The following is a 15,838-nucleotide window of genomic DNA, read 5'->3' as shown; positions in this document are numbered from 1 at the left end:
AAGCAAAACAAAGGCTAAGAGGTTATCAAGAAAGAGAAAAGTAATCGTTAAAATAGGGGGGTATATCTAGAACAGGTTTCACGGTTTACCTATCCTGGAAATTCCTTGGACCAAGATGGTCAAAGTAGTAAGGATTTAAGAAGAAGCATTTAAAATTAGGCAAAGAGGCCTTCAGAACGAGGTAATTGACCACAGGGACGTCGTGTAAGGATGTTAAGAAAAGATTAGTGAAAACTTTGACACGGAGCGTAAATTGCAGACTTTTGAGGTCTGGGTGTGGAGAAGGAAGGCGTAAAAAATGGACAGATAGAAAATCAAACGAAGAAGTAATAGGTGGGGGGGGGGGGGGGGAATGGCATTGTTGGGAGAAACCCAAAGACGGGAGAGATGGATGAAGAGAATTTGGATTGGCGATGGAATGCTGAAGACAGTGATAGAGGAGAGAATGTGAAGCCAATGAGGTAGGAGTAGGATGAATAGAGATATGTCAGGTTTACGGAATGTACAGGACAGTAAGAACAGACAGCATGTCAGGTTTTGCCTCGCTAGACGATGCTAAGAACTGCAGAGCAATCTGTGTCTATCTAAAACTTACCTTTAGCAGTCGACTATCAAACAATTATAATAGTATGACAAGAGTTCACGAGTAGTAGTTTTAAGGGGAGGCGACCGACAGCTAAGGTCATTTGCGCCATAGGGGATGGACAGGAAAGGATGAAGGGTGGAGAGAAACCCGGCGTCGGCATTAGCCTGCTCTTTACGAAAGGCGCCAAGGGGTCCGCAGTTTAACGTCCCATCCGACGGACGGCGTACTCACTCAAAGTGCCCTCCACAAAGCACCTCAAGTAGGGATCGAGATACCTCTGAAAAATATTCAACACCGCCGGGATTTGAACCCGCGCCCTCAGGGTGGGAAGCCAGTACGTTAGCCCCCGCACCATCTCGATCCCCAAGAGTTCACGAATACAAATTAAATCGCTGGACACAGCTCGATTGCACTGACTTTAAAATATCTTAACGGATTCATGTGTAAACTGACGCGTTACAATTATTACGCGCGCAATTATATTTATGATTCATTCGCATTCCAACCTATATGCCACGCGTATTCGACTAGCAAGCGAAATCTTTCCCATCAAGTGTTTGAAGGCGCCGTTATCGACCAAGGGGAAATGAGATACAACCGAAAAATCAGTTATCAATACGAAGGTTGGTTTGATACGTGAGGATAGAGCTCGCCTAGCACTACGAGCAAGCACAACTGTGTGCTCAAGTCTTACATCAGGGTAGGGGGCCCTTCCCCTGTGCCGCCTATGCTCTTCCAAGAAGGTCTGGTACCCGGAAAATCACACAGTTTGGGTTTAGCGGAGGGTGCCCTTAGGCGTCAACAGGAATCGAACCAGTCTCAGCTGTCAACAGCCCAGCATTCTACCGACTAGACTACCACGTCCCATAAATACGGATTGGAAAAAAATGGCAACCTGTTAGATGAAGCAATAACAGTAGCCATAATATTATATGATTTTCGCACATTGCGAAACATTAAGAAATAACTTTTATTTTAATGCACAGCTTCTTGCTTGGCTGTGTATATTCTAATTTTAATAAATAATAATTCACGTTTAATTCGACCGATGAAAAACACTTGAAAAAAGAGTTGAGGGAATTACGAAGACGGTTACTTTCTGCTACAAGTTTACAACAAGGGTCCCTCAGAGTCATAGATTTTAATCACCACCAATAGACAGGAAGTTCAACTTTATATTGCCTGTCGTTGACCCTTGGAATGTAAACTCGAAGCCAACGAAAGCCTGACTCATAACGAATTCGCCGAAAAACCGAAGGAAAAATTCCACCGGGCAGCTGAAGGCTAGCCGAGAACTTTCAGGAGGCACCCACGGCATGCCTGCGCCTTTCATATCTGCACATTTCCTGGCAAGAACTGCTCTCGACGCTGGCAAGGAATCTCTTAGATTGTCAACCGATAACATGCGCGAATGGCACAGAATACAAAACGGATTCTGTCTCGATTTCTTCAGAGACCCCCAGAGCTCTGAGAGCATTAAAAGCAAGAAAATTATGCGAAAGATCATAAAGACATCGAGTTTATGCTTCATGTTAGCCGATTCAAGTTTTACGAGTGGGTGGCCGCTATGGGCTCGGCATAGGAAATACATATTTTTTTAAATTCTAAAATTAACGTTTCAAACTCCTCCTATCCTATGAATGCCGTCATTAAATACTGCTTCAGGATGAGGAGACACGTGCAAAAATGACGTCATCGACAAGATGTAAACAGAGGACAGATGAGATTCGCCATTCGAGCAGTCTTTTAGCAATTCGTTGACGCAGGTATCTGGAGGGTGTTTGTGATTCACCTAGTTTTCCGCAGCCACTTAACCCGACACTATACGCTGGTGAGCCTAATTCTCACGATAATAGTCATGCACCACTTCAAGAATTATGCGTCCGTACGTGCGCCTAATATAAACAATCATTCCCACAATCTTTTCATTATCAAGCGTTCTTGACTTTTTCATCAACTTAAAAATATCGTGATACAGAGAGAGTACGATGAAAATGACTTTAATAATGATAATGGCTTAACATTTGAAAATAGATACTTTAATAAATTATTTCGTTTCGGAGCAGCCTTCCGGTAACTGGAACACTTTTTAAGCTTCTAACAACTTTTCACTTAGTTGAACAAGTCACCTCTGGATCTGTCAACCGATTCAAGTTGCACTCCAAAAGAGTTAATGTCATAAGTATTTGTTATTAATATAACACTCCTTTTTTCAATGTTTAAACTGTTGCAGGGGAAATGAATTCAAGAGTTGAAACAAGATTCTTTAATTCTCATTACCGAGGTACTGGGCGTAGGCATTTTTTAATGAATGCCCCACAAAATAAGAAAACAATTTACGGTTATGCTCAAGCATGCACACCGATGGAGGCCATGGCTAGGCTAATGAACAAGTGAGTCATCACCTGATTTTCTTCAAGGAATGGCTTATGCGCACCTGGCGCAGATTTTATGATAGCGTCATATGCGATCCGGTGGCATATATTTTTGATTGTCTAATTTTAAATCTATGGAAACAGAGAATAAAAAAACCGCACCAACAGGGCTACATAGAGTAAAAATCCACTTTCCTAGTAATTTACTAATCCCTTTTTCCAACAAATTGTCACAGAAAATTTAACGACGGTCAAATCCGTCGACCGATCGCATAGGCATGCAAGAATGCACTCGACAATGACACAACATATACATTTGAGTTAACTGAGAAATCACATAAAATATTCAAGAATAAATTGTGTGAATGCAATTAACTGCGAGATGTAATAATCATTTATTTTTAAATTAATAATAAATCATTGGTAAAATAATATAGAAATCCTTAGTTTTAATTAACTAAAACAAAAAAATGTTTATACATCTAGGCTGAAGCATCGTAGTCGAGGTGATACCGTAATGTAAAAAAAAACATTTTACCGATTATGCGTCGTCATTCGCAAATTTTTAAGCCTTCCTTTTTCTAAATCAGCTATGCACAACTGCGACCGGTATTTTGTTTACCAGCGTCACTGATTTCGCAGTTTTGGCTCTAATCCGAGACATGACAGTGCCAAAAAAACAATAATAGTTGATGTGACAATAATGTCAAGAGTCATAGATGAAAGTATTTCTAAAACAAGTAATTAGTCTAAACCTAAGCATTTTTTCCTATATCATGATCCTGAACTTGTAAATATCAATGCCAACGGAAGCGTCCGTAAACACAACCCCTTAACATACATCGGCATCTTTGCTACGCACTGACGCTTTGCCTCGGAAGAGAAGATAACACAAAATGGTCGATATCATTAAGTGAGGATAGTAACTATTTCCTACCTTTCACACTTTGACTGCCGCCGGATAACGTAGCTTCAAGATATGTTGACAACCGCAAACTGCTCCTCGCTCCCACACAGCTGAGTTGGCTATCAAGCAGAAAGTGACAACAACACAGACACGCCACTGAGGCTCAGAATATCACGCAGCAATTGACTCAACCTCTCAAACAGAGATTTACTCCGAGATGAGCTCTGCATGAACCATTGCAGAAGATACAAAAGACAGTAATATCTACGATTCAACCTCAGATAATTACGAAACCTCGATGCGCCATATTATTTACGTCATATGGTGAAAGTCTAAAATATTTTATGATGGTACCAGCTTTCACCGCGCAGTGGAGCTGCTTACAACGCAAACTGCAGCGGTCAATAGCGGAACTACGCGAGGACGTATTCTTTGCGAAAAAGAATTTTGTCGCTTAACTTAAACTTCTAATTTGATAAAACGTTTTTAATTTTCCCCTCATCTTATCGCAATCATTGGCTTTAAAATATATCGTTCAGTAATCCTAATATGAGAAGAATTGTATCCACAGAAACATCTAGCAAACTCAATATTAATGATATTTGCAAGACAATTTCGCACAATATCCGCTCTGCGCTAAGGCATTACTTATACGAAAAATACATAGTTCCAGTTTCAGGAAACTTTTAACATCATAATAATTACGTTCCAATGCACTTTGGCTGCAAATCTTGCATTTCCTCATTAACATGTAACTTTGCAATTTCCTTTTATCACTCCTAAAAACTGTGAAAGGATAAATGAACGTGTTTTCAAGATAGGATTCACAGCTCTTTACCAGCCAGTTTTAATTATTGCTATTGGCCAAAAGTGCCATGTTAACTCTCCATCAGAATTGATCACTAAAAAGTGTACTTTCCTCCATTTTTAATTATTTTAACTCACGTTTAATTACTTAATATTATTCAACCCACTTCAATTATTTTATCCTAGTTTCCTTTTTTCCCATCAAATTTTAATTGCCACAGAAGCAATGTTGATACGCAATTTTGGCTTTTAAAAAAAGATCTTAGGCTCTCTGGATAATACTTTGTCACCTTCAGCTGAGCCCAGGCAATTGAGAGACTTGAATCTTAAATATTTAATGAACAAAATATTTAAGCATAATAAAATTTGCACAGTGTAAACTAAGCAATTATCAACCACTCCGTATGTTTCTGATAAAAATTTGATAGCACTGGGTAAAGCGACTGGCTACTCTACTCAGGCATTTGAATTCCACACACCCTTAGAACTAGAATGAGATGAGTTCTACAGTCACTTTTATTAGACAAAGCTCGAATTCTGTGGTTTTATTTATGCATGGGAAAGCCATCAATTTAAGTTCTATAAATGAACTTTCAGAAATCTTGGTAGATACCAGTGGCTCAAGTTTTTCTATAACGACCTACGATTCATGATTGGGAAGGTTTCACAGGAGTATCGATCCAAATTAAATAACTTTTCTAACATGCTCATTTTAACCAGTGGAAATTTATAATTTCAGCTATATTAAGTAAATTCCCTCTAACTGATTCATGCACAAAAAAGAGAATATTAATTAATCGAATAAAAAGTGTACAAAAAGTTCAGCTTCCAACTTGAGCTTCATCAGGTGAAGAGTGCAGACATTTATCCGAGCCGAACTCCATGACTTGAAGTTTTAAGTCTGGGTCAAATCACATTTGTCATAATTCAATTTTCTACTTCAAATTAAATTCTTCTCCTCCTCCATTTTCAATAATATTTTACCTCCTTTTACCTATATAGTTAATGACAATCATCAGTGTTTAATTGCTTCCAAAAGGAATCTCAAAGTCATTTCTTGCCCATTAGTTACTCAATGATTGCCATAATCAAATGTAGCCTTATGTATAGTTATTACATTTTCCTCTTAACCATTGTCCTCGCTTAAAACTACATTAGGACATAAGGAAAAACCAAGAATAGTATGAATAACCTGAGTGGCACATGCTCTATAGTCATAGTGTATACAACTCCAGGGCAATGGTTGCATACTGGTGGCCATCAAGAATATTTAGGTGGTCCTTGGAGAAATTTTAAAGCAGCAGCAAAAATACCACACTTATTTTATTTAAATTGAGCTTTAATAATTGGCAGAATTTAACAACTGTAAGCACTATTTCACATTGTTAAGATTGAACTTATAGGGGATTTGAATATTGTTTGGATGTTTTTATCTCAAAAATCTTTCATGCGTGTTCTGAGAGATTTGAAATTGTGAGTTTAATGGTCCTAGAGGTATGCATTCTTGGCAACTGCTGCCTATGGAAACTTATCATTTTCATTGCATAAGAGATATCTCATTTCCTTTTTATATAAAGAGAATATCTGTTGCCTCACATATTCCTTGGCCAAACATATATTCAATGAATTTCTGTTAACCTATGGAGGCAAGCTAAAAATTACTGTTGGGACTTCCAGCAAGATAAGTTTCAAGTATACGCATGCATTGCCAAATTATATTAATTTTGATCATAGAATCAAAGCAACACTCATTTATACCTTTTTAAAAGTACTGCCAGTGGTTTAGTTAACTTCAATACTATTAAACAGGATTACATGTTTAATAAGGATGAAAGCTGACCATTGTTTATGAATCTGATGAAGTTTAAACAGAAAGAAAAAAGTACAGAATCCAGGTATTGTGCATCAATTGTACGTGTAAAACAGTAGTCTAATTTTGGATTTGAAAATATTTTGTGAATTTATGTATAAAGAAAATTTTTTAAATAAATAGCAATCCCGTAGCCAGAATCTCCCATTAGACTAATACATTTATCACAAAATTAAAAAATTCACCCCCAAGGGAAAATTGTCTAAACTTTTAAGAATCTTGTTTATAAACACTTTTTCCAACAAAAAGATTAAAACTTTGAGCACAAAAGTTGATTTTAAGGTAATTATGCATTAACCAAGTCAAATAATAAATTGAGATGGGCAAAAAATAAAGCAAGAGAAGCATGGTAAAAGATGCAGCTCAAGGATATAGAATGTTTGCAGTAGAAGGGTGAAATTGGTGCGCTATACAGCAAGGTTAAATCATTATCAGGAGAAGAAGGGAAGATCTGTGCTAACAATTAGAGATGAGTTGGGTAAGATTTTAGTTGAAACAGAAAAGATCCAAGAGTGATGGAGGGAATACATAGAAGAACGGTATTGTAAAGAGCTTAGGCCAACAAGGCTAGACGTAGATGGAGACCATGATGCTGAGTAAGATGGCTTAGGTCCAGGCATACTCAATGATGAGATAGGAAGGGCATAATGGGAGATCAAATAAGGCAGTTGGGGTAGATATACTATGCAGCTAAAATTGTTCTCAGGATCATCAACAAAAGAATAGAGAGTAGGGCAAATCATTACTTAGGGATCAGTTTGGGTTTAGGAAGGGGAGAGGCGCACGCAATACCACCGCAGTAATGAGATCACTAATCAAGAGGAATATAGAATCCAATCAGGATGTATTTGCCTGTTTCGTAGATTTCGAAAAGGAATTTGATAGAGTGAATTGGGAAAAACTAATGAGTATTCTGCAGAAAATAGGAATAGATTGGAGGGAAAGGAGGCTAATCCACAACCTGTACATGTCTCAGACTGCTCAGGTGCGAGTGGGGAACGGGAAGTCCAGATGGGTATTGTTAGGAAGGGGTGTAAGGCAGAGTTGCCCATTATCACCGTTGCTGTTCAACCTATATGCAGAGGAAATGATCAAAGAGGCATGGGAAGAACTGGAGGTAGGAAGGAAAGTTGGAGGAGAATTCATAAAATCGGTTAGGTTTTCAGATGACCAAGCTTTAGTTTGTCAGTCAGCTAAGGGGTTGCAAGCATTGCTGAGTGAATTGGAAATTCAGTGCAATAGATATGGGATGAGAATCAACATTAATAAAACAAAGGTTATGCGATTTTCTAGAAAGAAAAAGGCTAAGCTTAACATTAGAATAGGAGGGCAAGAAATAGAGCAGGTTGCACAGTTTACGTATCTCGGAAGTGTTTTGGACCAACACGGTCAAAGTAATAGGGACATAAGGAGAATTGCACATGGGAAAGATGCTTTCACAAGGTGGGTGTTGATGACAAGGACGTTGAGCAAGGATTTTAAGACAAGACTTGCCAAAACTTTCATATAGAGCATAGTTATGTACAGCGCAGAAACGTGGTCACTGAAGCAGGAGCATAAATGTATATTGGAGGCTTTTGAAATGTGGGTGTAGAGAAGGTGAAATGGACCGATAGGAAAACAAATGAGGAGGTACTAAGTATGGTGTGCGAGGAGAAGGGTTTGTAGTAAAAATCCTAAGGAGGCAGGAAAAATGGATGAAGGGCATATTGATTGGCAGTAGGATGTTGAAGACTGTAATACACGGGAGAATGTTAGGCAAACAAGGAAAGGGCAGAAACAGGATAGGGATGTTGGAGAGGATGAAGGGAGGAAGGAAGTACAAAAAATGAAGAAGGACCTGACGTAGAGTAGGTTACTGGATTTTGTTTTGTTAGCAGAAACAAAATATTTATTTGGTAGTTGTGTACATTCAAAACCAACCTTAACTGGTAGATCACTTAATAAAAAAAATGCATTAACCTCACCTTTTCACTGCATGTCATCAGTCATCAAAGTAGTTTATCTTATCTGTGTCCCAAGAGTCAAAAAAGTAATTGTGACCAAGAGTTTTTATTTGGCAGACAAATGCATCATGCAAGAAATCCTTCAACCTCCAACAGGCTTAACAACCACCAAGAAGGGTGTCACAATCAAATCATAGTCGGAGTTGAAAGTGCTAAGTCTGGTCTGCATACAGGTTCATTATTCAGGTGTGTTGACAGCTCACAATTTATAAATGAAATCTAACACCATAGTTTTCTTTTCAAAGCAGGAACTTAGACTTCGCTTGGACTTAGAACTTAAGACTCATTGATTTAAATAACATAACCATAAAGTTAGTAAAAATTATAAATTAATCTTTTCACACTGGGTAACCTAGTGTGTGTGATAAGAGAAATTAGTTACAAACAATTTTTTCTCAAAACACTATGAGTAAATTTAACTGGATGGGAGAGTAAAGAAAAAAATTACAATATCTCTCTTCTCTCTTAAAAGATGCTGCACGTATTTATAATACAAAAACTTGGAAACATTAAGAACATATAAAAAGAAAATTAAATTTATTATCATATCATAACAGGGAATATAAGTCACACAAATCCATACATACAAATGATATCACCATGTACACTTCTCATGTATTTAGACCAGTCACATCCATTTTTTGACCTCATCAGAATATAAGACCAACATTTTTAACAACAGCATTAGTCTATTGTCAATGCCATTTTATTAATGACAAAAAGCTCATCTCTTTTGAATGTCTGGAATAATGAGTTAAACACTCAAAATACCCTTCAATTATGAGAACTTCTTGAGTGGATGCCACTGATAAACTTTCTTTGGCATGTGATGAACCTGTTAGTGTGCAAAAGAAATGATGTGTTACATAAAACATCACTGTGAAATGACATAATAAAACAAATTTCTGTTAACGAAAACTCAAATATTTTGAAAACTGACACCAGTATTCCATCAGAAACAAAATATTTGAAAACCAACCCAAATGTACAGTTTATTCCAAAAATCATTAGAATCCATTGTTTTTGAAGTAATTACCTACAAGCATTTATATGAAAATATATCTTGAAAGCCCACTGAGGTATTCATTATTATTGGTTTAAAGAAAGAAGAAAACTGCAGATTTACAAGACATAAATTTATGTGATTTTATATTATAAAATACCTGTTGCATGGCTTGAACAACTGGACTTAACTCAATAAGGATGAGAGTGTATTGAAGGCTTCTGAGATGATGGTTTTCAGAAGGGTAGACAAAATCAGTTGAACAGAAAAGAAGACAAATGAAAAAAGAGTTAGATCAAATACACGAAGAAGTTTCAGAGGAAATTCAGAGAACAACAGACAAATAAAGGAGGTACTGAAAGATACCTTGCTTAAGACAGAAAGTGTAAAAGAAACACAGCATAAAACAGGAAGAAAATAGAACAGGCATTTAGAACCACACTGTTAATTGGAGGAATTTACACTATTTTCATTTTAATTGTATTAAACTGTGAAAATTTTCCAAATAAAATAAATGATAAATTTGCACTATTTGATTTATATTTCACACCAAGCTTCCAAAAATCAAAAAGGTCTCTGTCATTCTCCATTCACTTTTAAGGTTGGACAAAAAAAAAAAGAAGCGTGAGCCGAGGGAAATATCAATTAGCACCAAATGGAAGCAAAATCATAACCAAATATTCCATAATTTCATTCAATAATTCTTAAAAGTGTTGGGCAACTGAATTGTGACTGAAATACAAGAACAAGCTAAAGTTAACATAATTACAGTAAAAACTTCTATCGCTGCCAGAAATGTAAATAGGCTCTATGCACAAATAACCTATGCACGATATGTCCTCATATGCTATTATTTTCATACCTTAAGCATATTTAAGTATTTTCAAAAAGAAATAAGTATGTCAATGGTGACCATATATTTAACACAATAACAAAATGTATAGGCAATGCAATACATAATAACACTGCAAGGAAGAAGCAATTTTTTGGCTCAACTCCAAAGTTGCAAATTTTATCAAAGAAACAGGTAAAATTTGGTATCTATTATAAACTCATTACATACCTACATTAAAATAAATAAAATAAAAAGTTTAATAATCAGAAACTATAAACAATTATCAAAAGTTATTCCAGTTTATACAGGGAAATAATAAACTATTTTCTCAAAAAACTATGATATTACCTGACCCATCAGTTATTCATAGAGATATTTAATCTTTCGTTTAAAAATCTAACAATTTTGTTTGTTTGGATTTCCTTCAAAGAGGGATAGTTCCTATCCACTTTCCCAGGCTGCACATTAGGCCATATTCACTTCCTTTAACAATATAAAATTACCGAGTATTTTAGACTGACATAGCTTGAATACTTGATTGAATACACACCACTGCTTGATTGTCATCCTCATCACTATCAAATGGGTAAAGGTCAATGAAGTCATCAACGTTTAGTATCAGATGCCATGTCAACAAAATAATTAGTTTACTTTTGTTTCCAGATGCTCCTATTTAGTCTCCACCTGCTCACCATTTCTCTGCTCTAGTTCCTTTTCTGACACTGTGGTGTACACCCAAGTTTTTTTTAAACAATTTGGTATAATTAATCTCTTGATATCCATACAAAACCATGCTGTCATCTGATATTGTCTCAGCCTAACATGAGGATCATTTTGGATAGACAATGATAGGCCCCACTTTGAGCCCAGAAATTATAAAATTCTGCCCAAAATCAAACATTAAACTATAACCTTAGCCAAAGAATCACTCAGTTGTAATATTTTGTAAGTGATTATGAGGCCAAGTTTCAAATCCTACCTTTTTAAACTTGTAAAGACTAGGACCTAACGTCCATTTGGACCAGATTTCATCCCTCATTTCCTCAATAGAAATCATGACATAATCATCGCAGAAGCAGAAAAGGACTCAACTTCGGTAATCAAAGATATTATCAGATATTAAATTAAATCATGCTCTAACTAAATGATGACACGGCATACCATCTACTACGAAGCGACCCTAACTTTGAATTCCAGAGAAAAATCCTCGATTCCTGAAAAAAAACTTGCCCAGGTTAAGGCATTTCGCCAACAGATATTTCATTACTCTCCCCTGCCATTTCAAAAACTGCAACACATTCACCTCCTTCCACAAATGCACAAACTGGGGATTCCTGGTGGCCTAAATTATTTCCTATTGGAATCCTACCACTGAGCACATCTCTGCCTTTGTAGACTAGCACTTACAATCTCTAACAACTCCTTTATTTCATTCAAGATTCTAACCACCACCCAGATTTCCTCAATAACACCAAAACTTCTCCAAAAACAAACACTGCGGCTTTGGTAGATGTCACCTCCCTCTACACATCTCTCTCTCACAATGCAGCATTGCATGCATTATCTCGCTTTCTTTCAAACAGCACTCCCTCACATAAATCTATCACTTTTCTGATTTCATTTGATAAATTAATTTCAGAATGAAATGCCTTCTCCTTTAATAATAAGTTCTTCTTGCAAATGAATGGTACAGCAACGGGAATGGCTCCTTCTTATGCTGACCTGCTCATGGGGAAGCTTAAAGGGGACTCTATTCTTGCCCAATATCTTTAACCTAAAATTTGGCTCAAGTTTATTTATGACATATACTTCATCTGGACCCATGCCATCCCTTAAGTTTCCTCAATGCCCTTGCCACCTTATCCTATTGCATGATTAAACATTTACTATCTCTGAGTGGCATACTCCTTTCTTGACATTCACATCCACTTAAAAGGTAGTAACACCTTTTACAAATCCATCCACATAAAACCATCCAATACAGAACTTTACTTGCACTACAACAGCTATCATCCCATGCACTAAACATTACATCCCATACTCACTTTCTATTCCTAATTATCACAGCTGCAACACAGATGACAAACTGAATGAATATTTATACAAACAACAGACCTCCATAAAAATACAGTATCTGCAGCCACTTCTTGAAAAATGAATTTTAACTCAATCTGCCAACTTTTCTCATGGAATAGGCTATCCACTGTCACTAATAATTTATATGCCATTTTGCTTCCTAGAATATGGAAAACAAATGCACTTCTCAAAGAATTATTCCCCATCTTAGAAAACAAAAAATTGAATGCCAATTTACTACCCAAGTGTCCCACATTTGTCACAAATTTTCACCCTATTTAACCAACCTTCTCAGTAACCTCTTTCCTTGCACAGAAATTCAATAGGACAACTTGGCCTGGCACTCAAGAGTGGTGTCAAAAAGCACTCTAAGACTCGATCTGATTTCACACCCTCAATTTGTTTTTCTGTATGTTGTATTGCATTATGTCTAACTCATATATACTGAAATACTAGGAAGGAATTGAAGAAAATGGAAAAAAATGGTAGCAGGCATGGAGAGAAACAATGAATAGCATTTAAGGAAGAAATATCAAGACAGGGAAGGCAAATGTTGAAATCAAGAATTTCTATCAAGAATATCTTAGATCCAAAGAAGGAAAGTAATGGGGAAAGTACTAGAAACACATAGCAATTAAAGTACAAATAATTAGGACAAAATTACCCATTCCAAATTGCTCTAAAAAGCAATAATTTATGTGGTTTAAATGATCAAGTGTTCCATCATAATATTCACCTTATACGACTCTGTAATGGTAAAAGTCCATAAAACTGCGACTGATGTTCCACCCAATCACAATGGTGACTATATATACAAGGAGAAGAGCTGTTAACGGGTACAACAATACTTGAGTCCCTTGGAGAATTGGCAATGCTATCAAATAAAGGAAAGACAGTTGGTCAGATTTATTCACCTCGGCTAAAATATAAAAATGAAATATATACTATGCACATAATCATCATTCTTTGAAAGAGCATGTTAAGTTTTAGCAGGTAAAAAAATGTAGACAAAATTTAAAGCACAATATAAAATGTCATACATATACTTACATTTGTATCCAAGAAATGTGACATAGACATAGTATCCCAATGCAATCAGCCAAAGGGAGTTCCCAGCTAGGCGTGAGATGAACCAGTCATTGTCCAATAGAACTATTTAAAAAGAAAAAGAATGTTGCAATTCTGCACAAAATCACCTATAATAACTACATTCTGGTAGGCATAAATAAAGAAATTAAAACTTTAAACATCAAACCTATCCACCAGAAGTTTTTATACCGGAGCCAAAATTATCTTGACCAGAAAATTTAACCTTTCCTAAAAGGTTTTATTACACCCAAACAAGTATGTGCAGATAATCCATTTTTTATGTTCCTTAAATGATTCGATTAAAACAGCATGAACAGGAAGATGAGTTTGACGGGGTATATGAAATATGCTAATGTACAGATAATGTGATTATCTCTAAGCATTCAAGTTATAGAGACAGAACATTTGTACTTTTGCATCGAGACCTTAAATAAAATTTGAAGAAGTTATAAAACATTGGGGAGTCATTTTAAGGATAACCAAAACTGCAGTAAATTAAAAAAAGGCTTGGGCACATTCATGCAAACAATTTGAAATTTTAAGAAAAAATTTCATTTCACTCTTTTCATTGTTACCCTTTTTAAACTGATGGGTAATTATTTTTATAAATGGAATATTTACATCAATATATGTAAATTAATATAAGAAATATGCTATGAAGTACGCTCCGTACAAGCTGGATGACACTCAGTGGCTTTCTTCCAGGGGTCTATCCCAGGTGAGACAATGTGGGAGGTAATAATTACTCATAAGAGAGACAGGTGCAAATAGCAATCTGGAGTTGTAAGAGCAATGGGAAGGGTAGAGTAGGGAAGGGTGTTCAGTTTCCTCTTCTCTACCTGAATAGGCAAGCTTGTTTACATCTGCGGTGAAGTCTTGATGGATTTTCCACTGGGTCACCATTTCAGCTGCTGACATTTTGACAACCAACTCCACAATTTCTCAAAGGGCATTGACGATTGTCATCAACACCCTGAGGACGATGATGGAGTTAGCCATAAAAATACCAGTGGTTGAAACCATGACCTATTGGAAAATGCATGAAAATTTCACTGCAACCAAGTGAATGGCAGAGACCAAATCTTGCTGAAATATGATTTTGAGCTCAAACAATGCAAATCACTTAATGGTCAACATTCGAAACTTGCACTTGTTTAAAGCTAAATCAGTCAGTCAAGAACATGGCCTACACAAAATTATGCAGAAATGTGCACTTTCACCAAATAGAGATAATATGGCGAGGATTCAGCTATAGTTTCAACAATTTCACAGTATGAGTGGATGATTAAAGTAATTCATAAAACCCTTATCTTCATCAGCAAGTATGATTACTAAAGATGCTTTCTAATAGACATGTAAAAACACCAGCACATGGCAATCAATGGAGACATACAAGCACATACTCATGATGATGATTAAAGAAGAATCTCAACTGAAGAGTTGTCCACGTGACAGTGGAAATAAGAAGACCTATTTACATACATATACCTGTATATGTTCCCTCTTTACCTTAATATAGGAATTTGTACTATTTATACTCGTATTATACTTTTATTACTCGTATTTATGAAATCATAAGATTTCCTGACTCTATGAAGGATACATATTGGGAGGGTGTACAAGAACCCTAAAATATGAGGATTGCAAAGATTTTTCAGACTGGTAGAATAATTTATTTACACTAACAAAATTATGGTTCCTGACACAATTGATTAACAACAAAATCAGTTTGTGACATGTTTTACAAATACAAATTAATAACACTTTTCTATTGTAAATTTAGGTCATTGAATAAGTAATGAAATATAATATTTATTTTCCATGAGAAATACTTTGGAAATAATCTTTGTTGATTGATTTTAGGGAAAATTTCTCCAGTTTACTAAATCCAGATATATGCCATTGATAAGCATAAAGCCAAGGATATTTAAGTAAAATGGAGTATCTCAGCAATTTGCTGTACTTTTGCCTCATATCAAAATACTTAGGTTTTCCCTGGGCCTCCCTACAATCACTTTTTATTTTCATATGAAATAGTTCATTTTAGGTTTTGTATCCCATTATCTCACCTAATAAACAAGTTTAATCACAGACTAGACATATTTTCCTTTTTACCACCTCCTGATGACCTTCTCAGAATTAAAATGCAGGAATTTTACAGCATAAAAATATTCACCCTTACTGAGATTGAGACCCAGATATATCAATATCCACTGAGTGCTTCAATCAATCAAGTTTCCGAAAAATTCTCTTACACTGCATATTTCTAGGGTCTTTTACGGAA

The 15,838-nt window shown here is 36.0% G+C and overlaps 2 protein-coding genes across 3 annotated transcripts in view; both read right to left on the bottom strand.

Annotated features, from left to right (window-relative positions):
* The window catches only part of LOC139689987 (uncharacterized), an 80,844-nt gene extending 76,671 nt beyond the window's left edge, over positions 1-4,173 (bottom strand). Inside the window, exon 1 of the mRNA XM_071587151.1 lies at positions 3,899-4,173. The gene's annotated coding sequence lies outside the window, so the exon portion shown is untranslated. The remainder of the gene's footprint in view (positions 1-3,898) is intronic.
* A 4,898-nt stretch (positions 4,174-9,071) lies between these two features.
* The window catches only part of Unc50 (Unc50 RNA binding protein), a 62,415-nt gene continuing 55,648 nt past the window's right edge, over positions 9,072-15,838 (bottom strand). The window contains exons 7-10 of one of the 2 annotated variants that reach the window (XR_011701461.1): positions 13,516-13,617; positions 13,202-13,339; positions 9,715-9,775; positions 9,072-9,386 (exon numbers count right to left, since the gene is read on the bottom strand). Coding sequence is in view for 1 of the 2 variants with exons in the window: in XM_071587594.1 (XP_071443695.1) it covers positions 13,203-13,339; positions 13,516-13,617 (239 nt within the window). In the remaining variant the exon portion in view is untranslated. The remainder of the gene's footprint in view (positions 9,387-9,714; positions 9,776-13,201; positions 13,340-13,515; positions 13,618-15,838) is intronic. The other variant, XM_071587594.1, reaches the window with a different exon arrangement.

The sequence above is a fragment of the Hetaerina americana genome, unplaced genomic scaffold, assembly GCF_022747635.1.
Source record: "Hetaerina americana unplaced genomic scaffold, ioHetAmer1.1.p SCAF_3, whole genome shotgun sequence".
Classification (NCBI taxonomy): domain Eukaryota; kingdom Metazoa; phylum Arthropoda; class Insecta; order Odonata; family Calopterygidae; genus Hetaerina; species Hetaerina americana.
The sequence above is the reverse complement of the archived record's forward strand: the minus strand, read 5'-3'. Positions and strand labels throughout refer to the sequence as shown.